General features: G+C 35.4%; 3 protein-coding genes across 3 annotated transcripts; 1 reads left to right on the forward strand and 2 right to left on the reverse strand.

The window, feature by feature from the left end:
- Positions 1–12829: 12829 nt before the first annotated feature.
- Positions 12830–13399, forward strand: LOC131650509 (uncharacterized). Its single transcript, XM_058920216.1, has one exon. It carries the CDS (start codon positions 12830–12832, stop codon positions 13397–13399), a length of 570 nt encoding a protein of 189 aa, XP_058776199.1.
- A 2437-nt stretch (positions 13400–15836) lies between these two features.
- LOC131650515 (uncharacterized) lies at positions 15837–18173 on the reverse strand. The gene has a single exon (XM_058920219.1). It carries the CDS (start codon positions 18171–18173, stop codon positions 15837–15839), a length of 2337 nt encoding a protein of 778 aa, XP_058776202.1.
- Positions 18174–19923: 1750 nt separating this feature from the next.
- LOC131650519 (uncharacterized) lies at positions 19924–21033 on the reverse strand. Its single transcript, XM_058920224.1, has one exon. The coding sequence runs from the start codon at positions 21031–21033 to the stop codon at positions 19924–19926; it is 1110 nt and encodes a 369-aa protein (XP_058776207.1).
- Positions 21034–25794: the final 4761 nt, after the last annotated feature.

The raw sequence follows: 25794 nt of genomic DNA on the forward strand, positions 1-25794 counted from the left end.
CCTCCTTCTCCTTGAAGTTCAAGATGTCGTACCTATTTCTCAAAATTACCGATGATGGGAAATACTCATTTAAGAATGCCTTTTTTCATATCTTCCCATGATATAATGTTGCCCGCTGGGAGAGAATAGAACCACTCTCCCGCTTATTCAGCCAAGATAAAAGGGAACATTCTCAGCTTCTTTTCTTCTTCAGTATGACCCTCAATTTTTAACGTAGTGCTCATTATCAAAAACCTCTGCAGGTGCTTGTTTGCATCTTCATTAACTTTTCCGGTGAAAGGTTTTCTTTCAAGCAGATTGATTGTGCTAGAATGCAATTGAAAGTTAGCAGTATTCACCGGTTGATTGACAATTGTTAGTCTCCCACCCGGTGTGTTTGTAACACCATAGTCTCCCAGAAGTCTCTCCGATGCTAGTGGATTCTCGCCTATGATTTCTTCTTCACTTCCAGTATCTGAACCTTTATGAACTGAAACAACTTCTTCCTCGGATTCCAGTTTACCCATACGATCTTGTATGCGCCTTGTGTGCAAAGTTCTTTCAATTTCTGCGTCAAAAAGAAATTCAGCTAAGGTCTTACCTTGCATAAACAGATTAGATGATAATTAGAATGGGGAACAATAATTTTAAAAAAATGTTCCGAAAATAAAATCTAAGTTGCAGAGCAACAAAATTCTAATTGAAATAAATCTAAAAACTCTATTATCTTTGGCAGTCCCCGGCAACAGCACCAAGAACTTGATAGGAAAAATTGCAAGTGTACTATTCTGCCTATGTAGTAGTAATGGGGAAACCCCAAATATCGAATCTCAAGGACTGCTTGGCAATACTGAGTTTTAAAACAATTTCAATTAAACAAAAGCTCAAAGGGGGTTTTGATTTGTTTTGAATAAAATGCAAGTACAGCAAATAATTAAAATCTTGGAACAATGAATAGAGATGAGTAAATTGCTAGGGCACGGTGAATGATTCTTCTTGTAACAACTTGTCCTCTAAATACAACAACATAATTTTCATAATTGATTACTGGTTCTCCAGAGTATCTAATCCTAAGGCCTTAGTAAAAAGATCTTTGACGTCACACCCTAATTACTATGTCCATAGACATTCACGGTTATGATCAAGCATTCCAATAACAAGAATTTTCGGTTACGATAAAGTACCCCTAGTCCTAGGTGATATTTGTTACCATGTGTTCTTAGTCAAGTCAACAAAAAATTTATGTCCAACTTAGATTATTCATACAAATTCAATACCCGTTTTTCTGACGGTTAAAGCATTAAGAACAGACAAAGAACAAATCAATGATTATGAAAACAAATTGTTATTGCATCAATTAAACAAAATCATTACAATAAGAAACAGGGTCACCCCCTAGCAATGAGGGGTTTAGCTACTCATAACAATAACAGAAAACATAGTTGGGATTGTAGACATTACAGATAAATCAAAGGAATCAAATATTCAATGGAAAAAGCCCATGGAAATCTTCAATCCTTGCATAAAATCTGAGTTCTCCAACCTTCTACAGTGTTTTTCGTCCCCAAAATCGTCCAACCCTTGTCCCAACACATTTTCCTCTTTTATTTCAGCGTTTTTGGGTTTTTCAGACCAAAAGGCCCATGACAGCACATGCACACACGTGTGGGGACGCAATTGGGACAGTGGGATGTGTCCCGGGACGCGTCTGGGAAGACATGCATTTTTTCTTTGTTTTTATTTCTCCTAGGACGCGTTTGGGCCAGTGGGACACGTCTGGCATGCATGCACAGTCAGGGACGCGTCTCAACAGCAGATGGCACTTTTCACTTCCAAACGTGTCTAGGGGCGCGTTTTGGCAGCTGGTTGCATTTTTCTTCTTCCACACGCGTTTGGGGACGCGTTTTGCCAGTTTATGCACTTTTCTTCAGTTTTGCACTTTTTCATCCTGATTTCTCCCAATTCATTCATCTGAGCTTACAAACACTTAAACACAAAACCAGAGCATAAAATGCCGAATAATGCAATGAAACACTAAATGAAATAAATCAAAGAAACTAAAAATAACGGTTAATAAATGTGTAAAAACCACTGATCACCAATCAAAATCTAATTTTTCCCTCATGTAATTGGTTATTGTAGTTTGTGCTTACCATAATCGAGTATGGACGTGTACGATATCAAACATTGTCATGGATTTAACTATCTTTACCTTAGATAGAAGCAACTAAACCAGAGCTAAAGTCCCAGTATGAGTACCTTGAATGTAAGCATTTTGAATCCCAATAGAATTCCAAGTAACTAACTTAAGCCATTCTGACTTGAAGACCAGGAGTACGGCAGTCATCTAACGTTATTACAACTATATATTTTGACACGACAAACACATACTCTTTAATAGACCTCATGCATTTGATAAGTGTCACATGAGTAGTCAATGTCCTGTAAGATTGCATCATTTTATTACAATTAGTAAAATAAAGCAACATAAAATTCAAAGATTAAGATGTGATCTCTAACCTTCATTTTAGTTTAGGGTGGAAAAGGAATAGATTTTCAAGTGATAAATTTACCATATGCAAAATATGAAAAAATTAACATCTCAAAAAGGGTTAAATCAGAGATAAATTTAAAATAGAATGTGTAAAACAAATAAGAAAATTTATAAGCAAATATATCTCATAATTCACATATTTTTCTTTGTCTTCGTCCTAGATCATTTATTTTTCCCTTCGTCAGCAAGTACATGCAATCAACAAAAATTGCACCTGTTCTAAAACATAATCAATTGAAACCTAAGTTTCATTTCACTTCAAATTTGAAAGAGAAGAAATCAATTTTTACTCTAGTGATTGCAGCGGTGGGTGTGGTTTTGCGGTGATCTACGAGACTAATAGTTCCAACATTATTTAAAGAGTTGGAGATATAAGAGAGTTACGTTTTGGTGAAAGAAGCCATGTATCTCCACCAAAGGTTTGAAGGAGGGGGAGATAAGGTGCTAGTGGCATTGGTGAGAGGGGATTGAGATTGACGTGAACGACTGAGGAAAATCTGAAATTGAGAAGAAAAGAGAAGAGGAGAAATACTTTTGGAAGTAGAAGAAGAAGAATTTCAGAGAAGAAGCGTGAAGGTGAAGGTGTTATGATGGTTGGAGAGAAAGAGGAAATTTGAGGTGAAGTGTTCTAATGGTTGGAGAGAAAGAGAAAGTTTGAAGATATGTTGTTGTCCAAAGAAAAATATATGAAAGTCTGTTGAAGAAAAGAAAATGATCCATTTTTATTTTAAACACTGGTTTGAGTTGTATGACATATGTGGTATAAGTGTTATAGGAGTGTCAAACACTAATTAAATTTAAGAAAAAGTGTGAAAGTAAAGAAAAAAACTTTTTTTAGGAAATATTTATTTGACTTTTCGGACATTTATTTGATTTTATCAACCTATATCATACTAATATTAACTTTTGAGTGACTGAATATAGATCTGAAGATGATAAGATAAACTTGATTTTTCCAACACCTATAGTAAGAGGATTAACTTTTGAGAGGCTTAATATATGGATTCAGAGATATTATAAGACAAATTGAAATTGGTTTATGGTTTTATATGAATTTAATAATTCTTAGTACTACAGGATGCATATATGTCTATCTCAATATTTTAATATGTAAGTGCAACTAAGACAAAGAAAATAAAAACCAATCAACATTGAAATTGTAATTATAATATATCCCCATTGCGGCACGGTATTGATCTCATGCTTATCTATCCATGTCATTTCTTAAATATTTAATTATCCCATTAAAATAGATCAGGTGATTATTTGGATTATAATTCAATTATTTATAATCATCAAAAAAAAACTATTTAAATTACCATTTTTCTTAATTTTGGGCTTAATCATTTTTATTAATTTAATTCTTTTTTCTAGACCAACCATTCATAACTATTATCTAACTTTTTAATCTTCAATATTTTTCTACCATTGTAATCAATATTATCTCTTGAAATTTTTTGAGTTTCTTTTTCTTTAATCTTGTAGATAACATTCAATAATAATTGGAACAAATCTCTGCTCCGTTCCATGTCAAATCCATGAATAATTTTGTTGATTGCATTTGATAAACAAATTTGGTTCAGTTAAGTAGCTTGTTTATTAACAAAATTAATCATTAAAATAGCATAAAAATTGATATAGCATATGTTCTCCTCTTAATCTAATCATTGATTGACATAGCAGGTCTACAAATAAGAATACTTTCACAACAACACTGAATACACAAACAAACCACACACAAACAAACCACAAAATAAATTTTCAAATTTGTATAGTAGGTCTACAAAGAGGAATAGTTCACAACTACACTTGAATAAAAAAACATCCCACAAAATAAATTTTTAAATTTTTATATTAGGTATACAAGAGGAATAGTTCACAACTACACTGAATACAAAAACAACCCACAAAATAAATTTTCAAATTTTCTTATAGTGAATTCACCAAAATATATCTTCAAATTAAAATATATAAAAATAATAATATAGAAAAACGACTATATATCTTCAAATTAAATTATATATAAAAAATAATATAGAAAGACAAATATTGTGTTCTTTTTAGGACATAGCACATTTTTTTGTATTCTTAAAATATAAATAAGTTATTTGTCTATATAAAATAACAAAATTGAATATATCACAAGTTATTAAAAGAAATTACAAGTTATAGATATATATTCTCATTAATAATAATTTGTTAAAGATATTTATGAAAAACTTATCTTTATTTTTTAGATAGGGAAGAAAAAGTTCAATTTGATTAATTCATACACAAAAATTATATGAAATATTTTTCTTTTTAAATTTGTCACAAATACAATTCAAAACAATAACTTTAAAAAGAACACTATTGAGAAATTCAAAACAATATAAGAAATGAACTATTAAACCATGATCAAAATAAATCCCACCATTTACTATAGTATCAATTGTATTATAAAATCATATATATATATATATATATATATATATATATATATATATATATATATATATATATATATATATATATATATATATATATATATATATATATATATATATATATATATATATATATATATATATATATATATATATATATATATATATATATATATATATTGTTCATAAGTTATTAATGAGAAATGAGAATAACAACTCATATTAAGTGTGTCCATGAGTTTGTTGTTGTCAACTTATGGTTGATAAATGTATGATTTACAGTAATGTGTAAAATGCATGATTTACAATACAAACAAACAAAAGTACGTTTATTATAGCATGTATAATTTTTGTTCAACTGCTTTTGCTTATTTATGTTTGATGTAGGGATGTCAACAGGACTGAGAATGTTCGAAGGATGCTTCCTCGCTTCATCCTCAAATTTATTCCTCATCCTCATCTCCAATCTCTGTCATCCCCACGGATTCCCACGGAGATCCTTAGAGATTAAATCTTAAGAAAACTTTTATACTTTCCGATCAAAACTATGAGTATTTCATTATTTTTTTACTTTTTTAAAGAAAACACATATATTTTACATTTTCTTTTTTAAAAAATAAAAAGACATCTATGAAAAACACATTTATCATAGGTGAGTGTGGCAAATCCATAACTACTAATTTATTAATTGAATGAAAAACATGTTATTAATGGAAGTAAAGTGAATTTGAAGAGTAATTACCATAAACACAATGAACAAATGAGAGTGGTTGTTGTGATGATCAGAATAGAGGAGGCGGTGAATGGAGAAGACAAAGATAATTGAGAAAATAAAAGGAGAAGAAAATGTGTACATTATATGTATTGGGTGCACTTTTCTAATACATTAATATTTTTAATGTAAAATAATATAATTATATATTATATAATGCATAAAATATAAAAAGTTAAATAATATGGTCGGAGTCGGAGAATCTATGGGGCGGGGGGTACTTTCCCAATCCCCGTCCCAAAGTGTCATCGGAAGAAATTTTCCCTCCATCCCCATTCCCACGGGAAAAAAATCCCCAATTTCGGTGCTCCGGACAGATAATCCCCACAGAGATCTCCATTAACAAATGACAATTGACATCCCTAGTTTGATGGATATATTCAGATGACACAAGAAAAACTCCTTCCATTATTGTTAATATTGACCAGTGACCACTATTATATTTCATGACTGTTTGATTAAATAGATTACAATGCTTAGTGTCGCAGCGTGAAAAATATCTGAAGGTATCGCATGCTCGAAATACAACAGAGTTGCCACCAAACTTTATTCATTCCAAAAAAGAAAGGAAAAATATTGATAAAACTGAAGAAAAAATAGTCGTTGCAACCAAGAGCGGGTTCGAGAGCTCATTATGCAAGGGAAAGGCATTATCACCCCCACATTCGTTGTACTCAACGAGACCCGTGTAGTTAGTCTTGTGAATGAGTGTTAGCTTGATGTTAGTTGTGGTCTTCTACTTATTAAGCGAGAAAAAGAAAGGAAATGTTTTTTTAGGGTTTTTATTATCGTGTATGACGAGATTTTGGATCTCACTCCTACGTATCTCCAGGTACAATGGAGAACTCAAGGCTACGTAGTTTTGTGTAGCAAATGTTTCTGGATTGGTCGATTTTAGCGAAAGATTCTCAAGTCGCATTCGAACCAAAAATATTGTTGCCTATAACATGGATAATTGAACATTGCATCGCTTCAAGAATGGATGAGTTAATCTGGATGAGCACAGATTTATGCCATCATCATATTCGAGCAGAAAATGTTTGATATTCTCATGTGGACGTGTTGTTTGCATCGTCGCGGAATGGACGGAGGTTCTTTCGTTTTATGAAAAGGTTTTGAATTTAAAAGGCAAAAGGCAAATGGAAAAAGGTTTAAATGTGTTGAAATTGATTTTATATGGAGTCGGGAAACCATTTGAGCAAGGTGTGCATGAATCGCTCGTTTACCCAAGGGTTCCACATGGATGTGAATCCAATTGTCCCTTATAAGTTTATGAAAATTGATCTTTGCAGAATATTAGTAAAAGTTTGAACAATGTGTGCACAACGCTCATTTACCCGGGTTTCACATGGATGTGCATCCAATTGTCCCCTTATTCCAAGTTTAGTTAAAATATTTTAGGTCGAAAGACTAATAGACTTTTTGAACAAGGTGTGCACAAAGCGCTTGACCAGTAAGGTTTCAAAAAGGATGTGCATCCTCCGATCCTTTATCTTTCGATTTTATTGTGAAAAACTTTGAAAGCGTTAAAACAACTTGACGTTGGATCAAGTGTTTAACAAATTATGAAAAGATTTGAATGGACGGATAAAAGACACTTGACGTTGGATCAAGCGTTTGCGTTGCCTTCGATTGAATTTGATTTGAAAATAATTTGACGTTGGATCAAGCATTTTCATTTTGAAAGAAGATTGATTTTAAGAGGTCAAATTGTTAATTAATTCAATTAAGCTAACGAACCGAAAAGAATAAAAAAAAATAGTGTAAGTAGTTACAATCAAGGGATGAGAGTACATTTGTCATATGGAAACTAGAAAGAAGCACATAACAAATAAACAAGTGGATGATGGTTAAATAGCAAAATTAATTTATTAAAGTTGATTAATTAAGCTAATTGATATGAATTATCAAGATTAATCAATTAAAATTATTTTAATTAATTAATCAAGTTAATGAAAAAAATTAAAATAATATTAATCAATTTAATTTTACTAATTAAATGATTTATTGAATTTTGAAAGAAAATAGAAAATGGAATGAAATAGATGAGAGGTGATGATTTTAAAATACATGTTGCAATTAAAAAAAATGCAACCAGCCCAATCTAAAGGGTAGGGCTCTGTGGCACAATGGAGTGCGTTGGACAAAAAATCATAATCCTTCAAAGCAAAAGTAAACGGTAATAGGTAGCATATTTAAACAATGGTTTGAGGGTTTTGTTCAGCGTGGCAAGGGGATCATAGAAAGCGCAAAAGGATGGGAACACTATTTATCCAACCGGAGCTAGTTCGGCGAACCTCAATTTCGGCGACGGATTAGAGCTTCAAGGTGAAGCTCTAATGGTTATTTGCTATTTGGAGGAAATGTTTTGAGATTTTGGAAGCATTTTTTATAGTTGTTTCTTCCTCCTCTGTTCATCTCGCTTTAGGTTCAATTTATAGGGATAGAAAGTGATAAAAATTGAGTGAGTTTAGGAGGGAAAGATGAGAGATTAGAGTGTAAATTCAGTGAGTAATTTTGAGTTTGGGAGGGAAATAAATGCAGGATATATGGGAATTCTTAGGGATGAATCGTGGCCTTTGAATATATGGTAAAGGAAAGGTTAGGATGAAATTTGAGATGTAATTGTAACTTGAATTGTTGGTGAAACTGTGTTTGTTTTGAAATTGGAAATTTGAATTGAAATGTGAAATTTTAGTTTGAGTTTAGAATGCATTTGAGGTAATTTGGAATACTGCTAACTATAAAAACGTGATTGTGAAGTATGTGGTCCCAACATGATGCATCAAAATGGCCTTGGCTTTTGGCTCAAAAATTGCCATAAAAAAAAGGCTCAAATGTTGGATTAACCAAAAGGCTTGAAAATGGACTTAAGAAATGACTTAAAATGGCTTAAGAAAATGGCTTGAAAGATCACTTAAATTTTGACTTTAAAATGACTTAAAAATTGGTTTAGAAACAATGCTTGAAAGCCTTGAAAAAAAGGCTTAGCAAAATAACTTGAAATTGACTTACAAATGGCCCTTGAAATATGGCTTGAAAGTGAAACTCAAAAAAATGGCTCACAAATGAGAAATATCTTTGAATTTAAAAAGAATTGAACAAAATAGCAAACTTTTGGGTTGAAACTCTTGCCAAATCAAAATTAACTTGACCGTTGGATTTAATTAAAAATCAATATGATAAAAAAATTGACTTTTGGAATGAAATAGATTTAAATGTAATGATAATGAATAACTAAAAATTGACTTTTAAAACGATGAAAACCAAAAGGTGGCACGGTTGACTTTTTAATTTGACTTTTCAAAAAATGAAATTACGCATCAAATAAATGCATGAAATGGGTAATGGACAAAAATGAGGTATGACAGTTGCCCGTATTTAAATATCTTCGATCCTAGTATATAAAGATGGTCACTCTTCATATATTCGTGGTGGAAGATAGTAAAGTATTAAGTAGTCAATATTTGTCCCTGATGCAATGAGATAATATGTTTATGCCATGAATGAGTTTATGGACTCTTTTTTCTATTTTTTGATTGGGGATGTGATATAAAAAACAGACTTTGTGGGAATTATGGAAATGACTCGTAGTGAAAATTTTATTGGAGATTTATAGAAGAAAAGATTTGCCGGGAAAAAACAAAATATTCTCTAGAAAGGATTCTCTAGTTTTAAGAAGAAAAAATAAGAGTAACTTTAATAATTTTTTGATAAAATAAGAGAAACGATGGTCTTTATTTTTGTGGAGAAAAGTAGATAAAATAAATTTTTAAAAAATAGAGGAAATGTCAGAGAAATATATTGAGAATAGAAATCAGAGGATCCAATTTTATAATGGAGATGAAGTATATGTTTGGCTTATTTTTTGTATAGATAAAAATAATTTTAGAGGTGTATAACAGATTTTAGAATGATTTTGAGATATTTAATTCTTTTAAAAAAAGAATGAATTCTGCCTTTAAAATTGATTATATTTTAAAATAAAATTTATAGCTTTTAAATTTATATATGATTTTTACATTTAAATTTATTGTTCAACTAAATTTTACATAAAGTTATTCAAACATAAATCACTTTACATTTAATTGACTTTTAATTATAATTAATTTTACAAAATCAATTCACTCGACCTCAATTTTTTTCACCGCATAACTAAACATATACGAATTCATTTTGTATTGTCTATCATTAATTATTATAAGAATATCTCAATCCACCCCTTGAATCTCTTAGTTATTTGGCGAAATTCCAATTATGCCTCATGCTTCTGTAGATGCATATCCGGAAGCACTTTTTTTTAAATGGTTTTTTCCGTAGGTGTATCTACGGAAGCATTTTAAACTAGTGTATGTTGGGAAAAAATACACATAAATTGAGTTCAGGGATTATGTCGTAGGTACATCTACGGAATGACTTAGCGCTAGAATATTCTGTAGATGTATCTGATATAGTTTGAACCAACATGATCACTCCCCCATTGTTACATTTCTTCTTCAACACTCACTCTCACCACCCTAAAAAACCCTACTTCATCAATATCATTTTCTACTCCAAAGCTTCAACTTTTTGGTGCAACAAATCATAGGGAGCAAAAGAAGACTGAATTTCAGGTAAATAGCCATCTTTATCCACTGCATTGCTCACATTATGCATCAACTTTCTGCAAAAAGAAAAAAGTTATGCTGCTTCCGTAGGTACATCTACGGAACGTGTTGAAGATGAACACGTTCCGGAGGTACATCTACGGAACGTGTATGTGTTGTTTTTTCAGCAGTCTTGTAATTTTGCATTATTTGTGTTATTGGTTACGAATAGGTATGGTGCACCCCGATAATATCTCAAGAGAATTAGTTCCTTTAGCGGATGTTTCTCCGAACGTTGAAGGGGTAGGCGTAAAGGCGGTAGATGTCAGCGGTGACTTTAACAACAAGCAAGAGTTTGATGATATGGAAAACATGCTCACATGGCTTTGTAGGAATGCAACTAACTTTGGTTTCGGTGCGGTAATAAGATGGTCGAATAATGGTACGGCAAGAAGAAACGCTTTCATAACAATGTTGTGTGAAAGAAGCGAGCAATACCATCCTCCTCTAAGGAAGTTTAAAAGAGACGACACGGATTCTAGAAAATGCGAGTGTCCGTTTGAAATCCGTGGTTACATGGTGGCTAGCAAAAAGTGGAGATTTAGTGTTATTTGTTGTTTTCATAACCATGAATTGTGCAAAAAATTACAAGGTCATCCTAGTATATGCCGACTCAATCCAGAAGAGAAGACATGTATTAATGACATGTCCTTGAATCTTGTCCAACCGAAAAATATACTTGCCACATTAAAATGGAAGAAACCCGAAAACGTATCAAATATAAGGTATGTGTGTAACATCCATTACCGCAATAATAAGGGAGATAGAAGTGAGATGCAACAAATGTTAAAGATGTTGGATGATAACAAATACGTGTCGCGGTACAGAACTTGCGGTGATAGGGTTATGGTCCAAGATATTTTTTGGACTCATCCGGAATTGATAAAGTTGCTCAACACTTTCCCGATAGTGCTCCTTCTCGATTATACCTACAAGACCAACAAGTATCGACTTCCACCGAGAAGACATATGCCGTTGGTTTTGATTTTTTGGAGTGTGAAAAAAAGGATAATTTTAGGAGGGCATTAAAGATGTGTCAGTCACTTTTGAAGGAACGAGCCGAGATGCCCAAGGTGAATGTTATGGGCCATGATATCGCTTTGATGAATGCGGTGGCAAAGATATTTCCTTCTTCTAATGCATTACTTTGTCAATATCACATAACATATAATGTGAGAAGGTTAAACCCGCGGTCGGGACGAAACAAGTAGAGACCGAAGGTGGTAAATCGGTGAAGCCCGGTGTGATTGTTGAACAAATAATGGATGCATGGAATCTTATTGTAAATTCTTCGACAAAAGAATTATACATTGATTCCATCATTCAATTTCGGAAAGTGTGTGAAAAGTATCCTGATTTATTGAAATATGTTGAAAGCATCATTCTTGATAAGGTGAAGGAGAAGTTTGTCTGTGTGTGTGGACTTATAATGTCCGACACCTTGGGAATACAACCACCTTATCAAGTCCACAAACAAACAACACGGAGGCATTAAACTCGATACCCATTACGGTTATTAGCCCTAAATCCATTTTTGAAATCTAGAAACTAACAGTTATCATTCCTAATCAAGATCTATGATGTCTATTTCTACAACAACACAAATCCATAGCATTTAAGCAAAAAGATCAAGAACAACAACAATGATAATTTGTAAAGTGAATATATAAACGATCCCAAGATCGACAAATGTACATACAATAAGAGTAGAAATATACATACAACACCCACCATTGGAATGAAACATAGGGAAGAAAGAAGATGAACCGGAAACTCTCACCGTCACAATGAAATCGAGACAAATCCATAGTCAATCCACAGGATGTAGCATCCAATGGTGTTTCCTAAGTCTCTAAACTTTCAAAAATGGATCATAGCCACTCTAAGGGGGAAATGGGTGATAAAACCCTAAAAAAATGTTCAAAACTATTTATACAAAACTGATATTGCAGAGCGTGCGACGCGCCCTAATAGCGCGCGGCGCAAGCTATCACTAAATGTACTAAACCGCCCTAGAGCGCACGACGCGCCATAACAGCGCGCGACGCGCCCAAGCTTCTGCCTGAATTATTTCTTTATCTTCTTCAGCACGCGATGCGCCCTATTCCGGCGCGACGCGAGCTACACCAGAATAGCAGTTATTACTTCAAAACGCGTTCGCAGTCATGTCTTCAACACTTTATTCCTCGAGGCTCCGAAAACGCAAAAATACCTACAAAAAGACAACAAAACTATCAAACGGTACATATTTACACGAAAACGTAATAAAACACAAACGATACAAATATACACAAAATGGGGAATTATTCAAACGGTATTAACAAAAAGTATCGATAAGTGTCACTATTTACATACACAAAATAACTACATTTTGGCACTTGTCAACGATGACAACATGAAACTCCACATCAAATAACAATTGCGGAAGATTGGATATCCCGAAACAACCGACATGAAAGTGTCTTCTCAACCAGTTAAGACAAAGGATACTCCGAAGAAATTGAAGCCTACACCGGATGAAAACTCGACTACACGTGCGCCTTCGTATTATGAGCATGTCGATAAACTTTTTCCCGACTCACTGACTCCTAAATCTCAAAAATCTCAAAAAAGTTCAAATAAAGGAGCTCTCATAAGCAACCCGCCTCTGACACCTATCCCACTAAAAATTCCAATCATCGAAGAGATGCCTATTTCACCGAAAATTCCATTCATCGAAGAAATTCCAGTTTTTATGCACCCTTACATTAAGCGGATCGTAGATGTTGCAGGAGACAGTAATTGCGGTTACCGAGCCGTCTCGGCGTTGCTTGGTAATAGAGAGGGTAGCCATACGCTTGTCTGTCATCAACTCATCCAAGAGTTGAAGAAACATAAAGACTCGTACACGCGATCATATGGAGAGGAAGCTAAATTTGAAGCGGTTAACGAAGCTCTTGTCCTATGGATGGGCGCTTACGCACCGATGTCAAAAATGGATGAAATTCCCAAAAATGAGACATATTATTGCATGCGCCTATGATATAGTGTGCATTGACTTAACACGTTATAGTTTTTTGGAAACCTTTTTCCCACTCCACACCGCACCGCCTACAAATTCAAATGATCGCATCATGTGTATTGGATGGATTTTAAAAATGAGTCACTTTGTGCAAATTTACTTGAAATCAGGAAGCCACATACCACCTACATCACTGGAATGGACGCTTCATCATATCGTAGATGCCGAGACATGGCCGGATATTTTCGTTGATAGGATGCACGAATTCGAAAGAGTATATAACATCGAAAAAGAATCGAATAAGGAAAAGTCAAAATTGGAACCACCAATAGATTCAGTCGGCGACAGTTTGTTTGATGTGTTTTCTAGTTTCAAGTGTAATATATGCATGCTTTTAACATTGCAATATAATCATTTTTTGTCAATTATAACATTGCACTCTTTAGTTTGTATTTTATTTTCATACTGCTACTGCTATTTAACTCTGTTCTGTTAGAAAACTAACATGGAAACTTCCGTAGATATATCTACGGAAGTCTCTTATTTAGAAATTTATGGGTTTTTTCATAGGTACAACTACGGAAGCAAAATATGTGACATCCTTCCGTGGATATACCTACGAAACATTCTGTTACACAAAATGTGTGGTCCATGTTCACCTAGGTCTTCTATAAATTTGGGGTTTCTAATGTTGTCTTTCATACAAACACAAAAATGTCTCAATATGAATACAACATCCGTTGGCATGTCGCAAGTGTCTCCTACTCCGACGGCAAAACACCTGGGCGGACGATCAAAGTGCAAGAATACACCTCGCTCGAAGATATCATTGAAGAAATCCAATACCTCCTACCTTACAGTGACAAACGGAAGGTTGTGAAGCTCGAGTATCGGTCACCTTCATTTGGCGACGAAGGGAACTTCGTTTACAACAACTTTGAGCTCAAGAACCGAGCAGATGTTTTGGTGATGTGGCGAACGTATGAAGGTTTCGAAAAGAAAATCCCAGTCGAGTTCGTAGCGACGGTCCAAAGAACAGTCGAGTAAATCTTAGAGATGTTGCAAGCGTCCACCGGACTATTGATATGTAATATTTAATTTTCTGTTGAAATTATCGATGTAATATCGACCGATGTTAATCAAAAAATATTGTTTTTCTCGTTACAAATGTTGTTTTTTTTATTTACTGGTTATGAGTTTATTTTGTAGATATATATACGGAATGTTCCATATGTGCATCTACGGAACGTAATTACGTAAATGTAAAAATAAATATTTTCGAATATACATTTATAAAAATGGAGGATATTTTTAAAAACACACATGATAGATAAGAAATTCAAAGGGTGGAGTTAGAGTTTCTCTTAAAAAATATATATATGGTATCTATCTTAAGTCAAAATGTATAACAGAAACTATTTAAAATATAAAACAATTTTTCAAGTAAAATGTACTCGAGTTCAATTTGGGTGGCTATTGGCTAAGAGCCAATGATGACTGACTTGGCAATGTCTAATTAGTAAGTAAGAACCGACCATGTCAAATGCAAAAGTCACCTTTTGTTTATCATACTTTTCTTTTCTCTCTCTCACAAAAGGAATACGTCGGCGAAGTTTAGATTTCTTTTTTAGGTTCATTAAATAATGAATGTAGTAGACCAGATACATTCATTACTCAATGAATCTGAAAATGAAATCTTTACTTATAAATAAGGTCGGAGTAGTAATTGTTAAATAAGATACTACGCTTATTCCGTTAACATGAGTCACATGACATATATGGGAAGAAAAAAACATGTAATGACGGTTTAGTTTAAAAGTTCTACAATCAATATGAGTAATTATTTGTTAAACTGAAGAATATGGGTACAAAATACTTTAGAATTCATCTTCCTCTATACTCAACTTTCAAAGAACCGGTAGAGACCTGACTTTTATAATTTTGATACATGTACATTAAGAAATGTTGTTTCTAATTTGAAATTATTTTGAAAAATAATTCTTTTTTCCTACTAAAGAGATTGTTGATTGCGTCGCACATCTGATCGCTCTCTGTAAAATATTTACAATACGATCCAGTCTAAAATTATGTAACCTATTAATTATGAAGTTTTTAAAATAAAACAACTCAATTACATTGTTTGGTATCTCACTGTACCGTAGGAACTAATCTAAAATTGAACCTTTAAATTATGATATGTAGACCACTTATAATAATTTATCTAGCAAAGGGAAAATTTTCGAAGCCGACTAATTTTTTAAAGATTTCTTCGAAAGAACTTTTCTACATAAAGAAACATTTTTTAGAGCAATAGAGAAATATTCAAAAAAAACTCAACAAGAATAAAAAGAAGAATGGCTCTGAAAACTCAAAGGGTTTAAAATAGAGAGAAGAGAGAAAATTTAGAAATTTTAGTAAGGGTTTTTTTTTTTTTTTTTAAAGGGAAACGTGATTTTCATTAAACAGAGAGATTATAAAAGTTCATGATTGTCTCCTCAGCAGGATAACCATTTAACCAAGTTCTTGAGCCAAGGAGTTTTCCAAGCCTAGCTACATTGTGAGCATCTACATTCTCATTTCTCCTAATATACATAACAGAAGTACAAGAAAAACTGTTAAGCAAAAACCGACAGTCAGCTGCTATAGGCTCCAAAACCGCATCCTTTGCGACACCGTTGATACAGTCAACAGCAGTGGGGGCGTCAGACTGTATGATGAGGCGATTCAGCTCCAGCTCTTTTGCTAGTTGAAGACTCCAGCGAATGGCTAAGATTTCTGCTACCATCGGCGCGGCCTGGAAATTCTCTCTTTTACTGGCTACAAGGTCAATAGACATGTTATGTTTCTTCAAAACACAGCCGAAAGCCACCACACCATCCGTGGAAACGCCTGCATCAACCTGCAAGAAAAGACAATCTTTTGGCAGAGAAACTTGAGTAGGCTGCACAGGACTTGATCTCTTTGCTCCAATCTCCGGATTACACATGTTAAACTCGCACACATTGGCAAACGCTAACTCAGCCACGGCTCGGGGGTCCACTGTCTTTTGCTTGAATAAGAGATCATTTCGAGCACACCATATCTTGTAGGCCAGGTAGCAAATCATTTGAATACATAGAGTATCCCCACAAGACAGCACCTCGGACAGCCAATTACAAATATCTGTTTCAGGTGGGACTCGGTAGCAGAGGGTGGAGGAGAAGAATACGAGCCGCGAGAACTCGCAGTTGAGGAATAAATGTTGAGCTGACTCAGGAAGAGAGAGGCAGAGGGGGCAGATATCATCAAGGTTAATGCCCTTCTTGGATAAGCTCACCCTTGTGGGGAGAATATTTTTTGCTAACCTCCACAAAAAATTCCGAACTATATTGTGTATCGGGGCCTTCCGAATATCTTTCCACAATTGTTGGCTGCTAATGTTAGAAGGTCCTGGAGATTTAGCTTGCTTGTATTGGGTACAAAGGTGATATGCGCTTCGGACAGAATACTCGCCGTTTCTTTCGGAATGCCATATCAGTTTGTCTTCAGTGCGCCTGAGGGAGAGAGGAATGCTTTCTATTTGCCCAGCTTCGAGTGGATCAGCAATTGAACTGATCAAATCTTTCTTCCAGCACCCTAAGTCCTTGTCAATTAGCTCCTTAAATTTTGCCTCCTTGTCCAATAATCTCACAGTTTCCAGCAACTTAAAGCCGGCCACATCCGGAATCCACCTATCTTGCCATATCCGAACTCTTTCTCCGTCTCCGATTCTCCAGCGGGAGCCTTTATGAATCAATTCTCTCGCGCTCAGAATGCTCCTCCAAGCATAGCTGGGAGCATAGCCAGTAGAACTTTCCTCAATCGAGCTCCTTGGATAATATCTCCCTTTGAAAACTCTGCTGACCAAAGACTGATCGTCACACATCAATCTCCAATAATGTTTACCAAGAAGACTAGTATTAAAACCACTAACACCACGAAAACCTAAACCCCCGACTCCTTTTGCTCGGGCCAGCTTCTCCCAACTCAACCAGTGAACTTTCCTTTCGCCATCACGCGATCCCCACCAGAATTTCGCTAACAGAGTTTCAATTTCATGGCACGTAGTTTCCGGTAGCTTATAGCAACTCATAATATAAGTGGGGATTGCTTGAGCCACAGCTTTTATTAAGACTTCCTTCCCGGCTCTAGATAGAAATCGCTCTTTCCACCCTTTAAGATTTTTCCAAACTCTGTCAATGACCATGCCAAAAACTTCTATTTTCGATCTTCCGAATACAACCGGCAAGCCTAGATATTTGGAGTGGTTCGCAACTGTCTTTACCCCCATCCTTGTACGGATCGAATTTGCATCAGCTTCACACACGTTTCGACTGAACGACACCTCCGATTTTTCCAGGTTTACCATTTGGCCAGACGAACATTGATACCTCTGCAGAATTTCCAGGATCTGACCAGCTTCCTTGTTATTTGCTCTTGCAAACAGCAGACTGTCATCTGCAAAAAACAAGTGAGTTATGACAAGAGCCTTCCTCGCCACACTGATCCCGTGGATGTTTTTGGATTGAGCCTCCTTCTTCAAGAGCCCTGAAAGAACGTCAGCACACAAAATAAAGAGGTAAGGTGAGAGAGGATCCCCTTGTCGGAGTCCCCTCTCGGGAGAGAATACTTTGCTTGGTTGCCCATTGATCAACACACTGTAGGAAACCGAGGAAATGCATTTGCTAATAAGGGAAACCATTTGGCACGGAAACCCCATGGACGACAATACTTCAGTAATGAATCCCCACTCCAAACGGTCGTAAGCTTTTGACATGTCTAATTTCAGGGCCATCACACCCCGCTTCCCTCTTGTCTTTTTCTTCATCTAGTGAAAACACTCCATCGCAACTAGAGCGTTATCCGTAATGAGATGGCCTTGGACAAAAGCACTCTGTTCCTCGTCAACAATTTCAGGAAGAAATTTTTTGATTCTATTCGCTATTGCCTTCGTTATGACTTTCATCACCACATTGCATAAACTTATGGGGCGGAAATATTTTGCATTTGACGGATTTTTGCACTTGGGAATCAAAGCAATGTGTGTTCTGTTTAAACTCCCAGGATCCATATTATTGTTAAGGACTTATAAAGCTAACTGAGTAACATCAGGTCCCACAATGCTCCAGTATTTCTGGAAAAACAAAGATGGCAAACCGTCCGGTCCAGGGGCCTTCAAGGGGTGCATTTGGAATAGGGCATCCTTAACCTCAATAGTCGTAAAATGTCTTTCGCACCAGATGATGTGTTCCGTCTTCAACTTGCCTTTCACTACTGAACACACTTCCTGCAAATTGGAGGGGGAAGAAGAAGTAAAAAGATTAGCAAAATAATCAACGAGAATTCTTTCCAAGTGATCGTGACCTCGCCACCACCATCCGTTATCATCTTTGAGCTTGCGAATGGAGTTAGTTTTCCGCCTCTGATCAGCCTTTCCGTGAAAAAATTTAGTGTTCTTATCGCCGTGTTTCAGCCACAGGGCTCTACTTCATTGTCTCCACATTATCTCCTCTGTTTCCAGCAATTTACTCCGCTGTTTTTCAAGGGCTTTGTACGTGACGATTTCTTCTTGGATGGCGTCCCATCTTTTATCTACTTTCAGCAATTCTTCAATTCTCCTTATCTCCTTACTAATCGAGTTGCACCTGTATTCTTGAAAGTGGGATTCCATGTTTTTCATCGCCTCAAGCTTTTGGTATCCAACAGCGGATCGATTGTTCCACAGCTGCGCCACAACTCCTTCACACCTGGTGTTTCTGCTCCAAGCTTCTTCAAACCTGAAAATGTGTTTCTTTTTCCTGCAATTATCTTCACTATCAGCTTCAAGGTCTATTCTAATCGCAGCGTGATCAGAGCCATAGCGAGCCAGATGAAATATTTTAATAGGTGAGAACTTATTTATGAAATTTCCTGTTGCTAGACCTATATCCAATCTACACTGAACATTTGCTGAGTCTTTCCGACAATTAGTCCAGGTAAAAGGGTATCCTTCAAACCCAAGTTCGTCAACCTACAAAGCTCCATGGCATTCCGCCCCCAAGAGAGTTGAGCTTGTGACCGATTATTTCCACCCACTTTCTCACCCTCGCAGAGAATATCGTTGAAATCCCCAAAACAAAGGAAGCAGTCCCCTCCTTTACTGGTTAAATATTGTATGAGTTCCCAAGTTTTCCTCTTGTTTGATTCCTCTGAAAAGCCGTACACACCGCTGAACATCCAGTTCTGGTTGTTGCACTCCTCTACAATGGATCCCCCTATGTGGTTGAAAGAATAAGATGTGATACTGAGCTGAACTTTCTCCCTCCACAACAGAAGCAAACCTCCTGCCCTATCTTTTCCTGTGCCCCTACAATCCACACCGAGACAAGCTTCGAATCCTCCTCTGTACTTAATACTTTGAACTTCGTCATCTTTGAGCCGTGTTTCCATGAGAAACACTAAATCGGGGTTTTCAACACGAAGGAGCTTCAATAAGGCTCGAACTGCACAGGGACTCCCCAAACCCCGGCAGTTCCAACTAATAATCTTCATTGGGCTAGGCGGTGTTGGTCGTCCAACACCACCTCTGGTTCTTTGACAGACTTTTCCTCCCCGACACCAAGGCCTTTCCTCTTCTTTTCACCACTCACACAACCTTCAACATCACCTTCTATTATCATAACATCAATTAATTGCCTTTTCCCCATCTCCATCTCCAGTTTCTTACTCTCGCTGTTGTTTCCTTTCCGAGGAGCCACCCGTCTAGTCCACTTCTTCTTCCTGCCCATAGAATTCTTTGGTGCTTTTCCTGTGACACTTCGCACATTGGATATGTCCACTGATCCTAATGACTCAGCGACAGCTTCAATCTCCAGTCTATTTTCTGGGGCCGGACCTTCTTTCACTTTTGAGTCTTCTCTTGGTTTACTGCCTTCTACCACTGTTGTAACTTGGTTTACCTCCCCTTCTTCTTTATCCTTATTCTTTGTTTCACATTTACTCTGGTCGGAAGAGATGTTAAAAAGTGATCTGCTGCAAGAACTCGAGTTTGAGTCCTTCTTCTTTTGCTCTTCTGGGATTCTGGGTAGCGGGGAGGCACGCAACCATACGCCATATGAGAGATCCTGTTCCTCCAACTCTTCAAAACCCTCCTCACTCAGCTCTCCCACCGCCTCGCAATCTTTCAGCTGGTGGCCTAATCTTCCACAGATAAAACAGAATGTTGGAAGTCTTTCATATTTGAAGAAGACTTTCGAGTTCTTTTCCTTAAACCGAACAACTGTGCCCCTTTTCAGCGGAAGCTTCCGGTCTAGAGTTACCTTGATACGGAGAAAACGTCCATTACGATGTGCGTCCTTTTGGTCAACCTCTTCAAAAACACCCAAAATCCCTCCCAACTTCTTTGCCATGGCCTCCGTTTTGAGCATAAGGGGTAATTCATAAACTCTAACCCAAAAGCTCCCATAATGCATGTTCAGAGATGAGGGTTGCTCCTCTCCTGACACTCGAGCAAGGACAAGGAGATTTCTGTCGAAGCTCCATGGGCCACTGCGAATTACATTCTTCAGATCTCTCCGCGTCGCAAATCTGAAGAGGAACAAATTTTTGTTTAGCTCCTGCGTTTCCACCGGGTTCTTGAGTTTCCACGCACTAATCATGGTGCTCGTAAAAGCCCTGGAGTTGAAATTGTTATCCGTCCAAAGCTTTCCTGCTAAAGTTCTTTGGAAGATCTCCTCTTCACCGACCTCTTCAACATCAGCCGTCACTCCTTCCTCCTCTTCCTTTGACAACGAGAAATCTTTCCACCTATCGATAACCTTTCAAGAAGCCGACACCAAGACCTCAGGAAGAGGGCAAGGGAGAAAACCCTACTGAGAGAGTAGAAAAAAAGACCAAAACAAGTTTGGAGATGAGCCAAAGACTCAGAAAAAGACAGCAACCTTCAAACCCTAAGAGGGGCTGAAGGGGGGGGAACACGCTAAGTTTCTAGAGAGAAGGAGGAGAATCTCTCTCTAAACACGTGGATAGTTTGTAACTTTTTTAGTAAGGGTTTAAAATAGAGAGAAGAGAGAAAACTTAGAAATTTTAGTGTGAGTGGAAATTTGAGTGAACTCTATATTATTTTATTTTATCCGGAAACTTGATATGTTGTTTTAGGATTGATTGATTACGAAGAACAATTTCACTATTCACTTGCAAGATTAAATTGAAGTTAAAGTAAAATTGTGTAAAAATTGACTCAACACGTGAATTGTTAGCACTGTCAGTTGTAATATTTGTGCCAATTAAAAGTACAATGTGACAAATAAAATTATCATATCCACAAAGATTGTGTTAACTTCGTACAGAGACAAGGTATTTGTACTTGTGAATGCATCGTAGTGAGTTTGTAACAGTAATGGAGGCTCACAAAGCACAATTATTGGTTTTGTTTGTAATTTGTAAAAACTAGAAAACTAACTAATGATTAACAAATATAATCATAAAAATGATAAAGTTTTCTTTCGAATCATTTATCCTTATTGTGAGAAATCTCATGATTGAACATATAATAACTCTTTTTTTAATTATGACCTTTTACAAAACTCGGTTTCATCTTAAGCAACCTCTGAGATACTTAGAGTCTCCAATGATAGCTCACGAAGGCTTTATGGCATGTAAATAAGAAGATTGTCTTACAAACCATGATTTTACAACCTCCTAACCTCCTAGATACTAGGAGTCTCCAATAACAAGACTACTTGCTTTTCTAGAAACAACCCCCCTGATATTAGGAGTCTCCTGTAGCAATTGAAAAATGTTTTAGAGCGTGTAAGAATATACTAATGACTGCGATTATTCCAGTCACAATATGAAATATTATTATAATCTCATAATACCAATCATATATGCAATCCAACGCTAAGTCTCAATTACCATATAAATCAATTCTCTCAATTTCGTAGACAGGAGAAAGCATTAAACTCGTATAACACTATATAATTATAAAATAGAAATTCATTACTTAGACAATTACGAAAAATTACATAATCACATGCTTAAGGTAGAATCAACTAAAGGGAACTTAATGTAAGAGAACTAGCCACTCATCCTTAAGGAATTCATGATTTTGACGATAGAAAAACAAAACTTAAAATTTACAAACGATTAGGAATGATCCTACAGCAAGCGGTATCATTTGTTTTCCCTTTTCCTTAGTACAGAAATATGCCTTAGACTCTATAAAAATTAGAACCCTAATGACTAAACATGTTTTTTAATTTATAGAAAAAAATACTATGAAATCCTAGGATCACATTGCACCTTCACTTAACAGTGTTGTAGTTGGACGTTTATTTTGTTTTACAACTCTAGAAGACTGTTTGAATTACACTGCTTGTTTTATGAGTACACCGCTTTGACTGTTTTGTACTAGATAGTGTTGGTGATTTTAGTATCATCAATGTATTTTGGTAGTAATGTGATTTACTCTAGGGCGATGCAATTATGCGTTAAGTTTGAAACGAGTTAGGGTAGTGCGGAGTGCATGCTCGTCGAGCCAGACGTGTAATTGAATTCGAATAATTGAAACAGGGTTCCAAGGGGCGTAGCCCCTGGCGGGGTGCGGGGCAGCGCCCCGTTCGAAAAAATTTCTGAACAGTTGCACCCTTTCCTAATAGACATGACCATTTTCTGTTTCTGAACAGGTGTGTCTTTTCGGTTTCTGTTATTGATCTCCTATATAAGGAGTCATTTGGCCTCGGTTTTGGTTACACGAAAAATAATACTTCCTCTCTACATTCCTAATTTGTTCTCTATTGTCAAAAACAGATTGCTCTTCGAGAATTATCCCCACAAAGATTTCGTGAACCTAGGCAAGAATAGGGTCGAACGAACACGATTCTTCGAAGTTATCCAGGATTATCATACCTATTTTCTAACAGATAGTGCTTGAAGGCGCGTTGATATGCTTGTTTCTTGTGATTTTCCCCTGATTTTATTTTAGGCTTTGTGTGCTAGTTCTTTCCTTGCTTCGTCATAGTAACTTACATAGTAAAATACTATGAAACTTTTCTAGTTAAGTTGATTTTGACTTGGTTTGGTCTTTTTCATGTATCTTCATAATCTTTATTAAAAACCTACAGATGGAAATGTATTACCACAAAAATTACTTTAAAATAATGAAATTGAATGCTTAAAATATAGTGTGACAGACTATCTTCAAGAAACTTCAAGATTCAAACTAATGACCTTGAGAAGAGCACGGTCTTAAGGTTCAAAGCTTTCACAAACAGGCCAAACCCTAAGGGTTACGAAACTCACTATTTATATTAAAAATATATAATATTGGCCTTTGATCCAACAGTCCAAATTATTTGAATATTATTGAAATGAACAATGAAACTAAAATGGTGGGAGAGAAACGAGGAATAAAGGCTCAGTGAAATTAAATGTACACCAAGCGCGGGCATATGATCAACGATCATGTGTGTGCGCGAAAGGGATGATGTGTCAATTTCAAAATCAATGTTTTCTCTTAAAAAATTAAAATTTCAGGTATAAAAATACATATTAACACCGAGCCCAAATTTGGCCTAAGCCGAAGGTCATGCATTTAGTGTGAAATTATTGAGAGCACTCCCTTCGTTCTCAAAATTTTATGCCCTTTAGGGAACAACCCAAGAAAATTCTTTAAATGCTTGAAAATTTTGAAAATTCTTCAATGTGGGACTCAATAAAAAATTTCAATTCACTATCCTACATGTAGACTTAACACATATTATTGCAAGTGTTCCAACAATCCTCCGTTGGAATTTAAACTAAATATTTTAGAAGTAGCGTCAAACGCTTCTATAAAATACTACACCAACAAAGGTACCAACAAACTTGATCCTTAACATGACGAGTAAAATTATGATTTAACAAGAGAAATATTGGTATTGAACTATATCTCTGACATTTGATCCACATATAAATTTTTCTTAGGTTGATTCTTAAAAACTTGTGCTATCTCGGTTTAATGAACGTCGCATGCATTTTTGCATGAGATTCCAAATGAAGCGGACTCACTTCCACATTCATAAAAGTGGGTCTATCAATAATACTCATGTAGGTAGGTACTTAAGTCCACATGAAGTATATATATCACTAATATTTTCTATTTTCTTAACCTCTCATCACTTTGAGAATCATGCTTCTTTGTTTTTAATATTATGTTCATCTCATATCACTTCATAACTTAATTCTTCGGATATTCAATCTTTTTGGTCGGATTATTACCATGATGAGTGACTCATTGATCTAATGGAAATAGTCTCATACTTTTGGATTTATTTTATATTTTCTCTCTATCTAATCCTTTTCTCAAAGGGTCAGCTAAATTGTAATCAGTACGAACATGATTTATTATAACATTCATGTAGAGAAAAACTATCTAACATTGTTGTGGTTATGACATATTTGGGATCTCTTACCATAGAAGTAACAAATTTTTAATATTTGAAATAGTTGTGATATTGTTATAGTGGATTAACGCATCAGACTTCAATTTTTAGTGTAGGGGAATCTCTGCTAGCAAGCCTCTCAACCAAGTTGCTTATTCACTGGTGGCTACAAGTGGTATCATTTTTATTCCCTAGTCGATTGAGCAAGAATTAATTATTTCTTAGAATTCAAAGAGAGTGCCCTTTTATCCATGCTAAATATGTAAGCTCTAGTTTCTTTGGAATCACCAGACAAGGTGTTCTAATCAGCATCGTTGTATTCCTCCAAAACAACGAGAAATTTTTGATGACGTAATTTGAGGTTCATGGTCCTTTTTAGGTATCTAATGCTATTTCAATGGTGTTTCGACAATATATACTAGGTCTACTGGTAAACCTACACAACAATAATACGACATAGGAAATATCGGGTCTAATACAATCAGTGGCATACATGAGGCTACAAATGATGATCACATATTCAGATCGTCTTTTGTTATCACCAATGTTCTTATAGAGTTTAGAACTTGGATCATATGGGATTCAAGTGGGTTTATGGTTAAAGTAATTATTGTTCTTTAAAATATTTTTATTATAATTATATTGATTCAAAGAAGTTCTCTTTTCTGACCTAGTGATCTTAATATTGAAGATTACACTCGCTTCTTCAAGATCTTTCATATCGAAGTTGTTAAAAAAAAACTGTTTCACATATTTATGACATGTATGTTTAAAGCAAATATGAGCAATTTGTCTATATAGAGACATATGATAGTGCAAATACCATTCTTATACTTTTAATAAATACATTAGTGACTTTCATTCACTTTAAACTCATTTGAGATAATCAAATTGTCAAACTTTACATGTCATTGTTTAGGATCTTTTTTAAGATCGTATAAATAGTTGTCTAACTTAGAGACCTTATTTTCTTGTTCTTGAACAGAAAAACTTCCA

Source organism: Vicia villosa, linkage group LG1, assembly GCF_029867415.1.
Source record: "Vicia villosa cultivar HV-30 ecotype Madison, WI linkage group LG1, Vvil1.0, whole genome shotgun sequence".
In the NCBI taxonomy this organism is placed as follows: domain Eukaryota; kingdom Viridiplantae; phylum Streptophyta; class Magnoliopsida; order Fabales; family Fabaceae; genus Vicia; species Vicia villosa.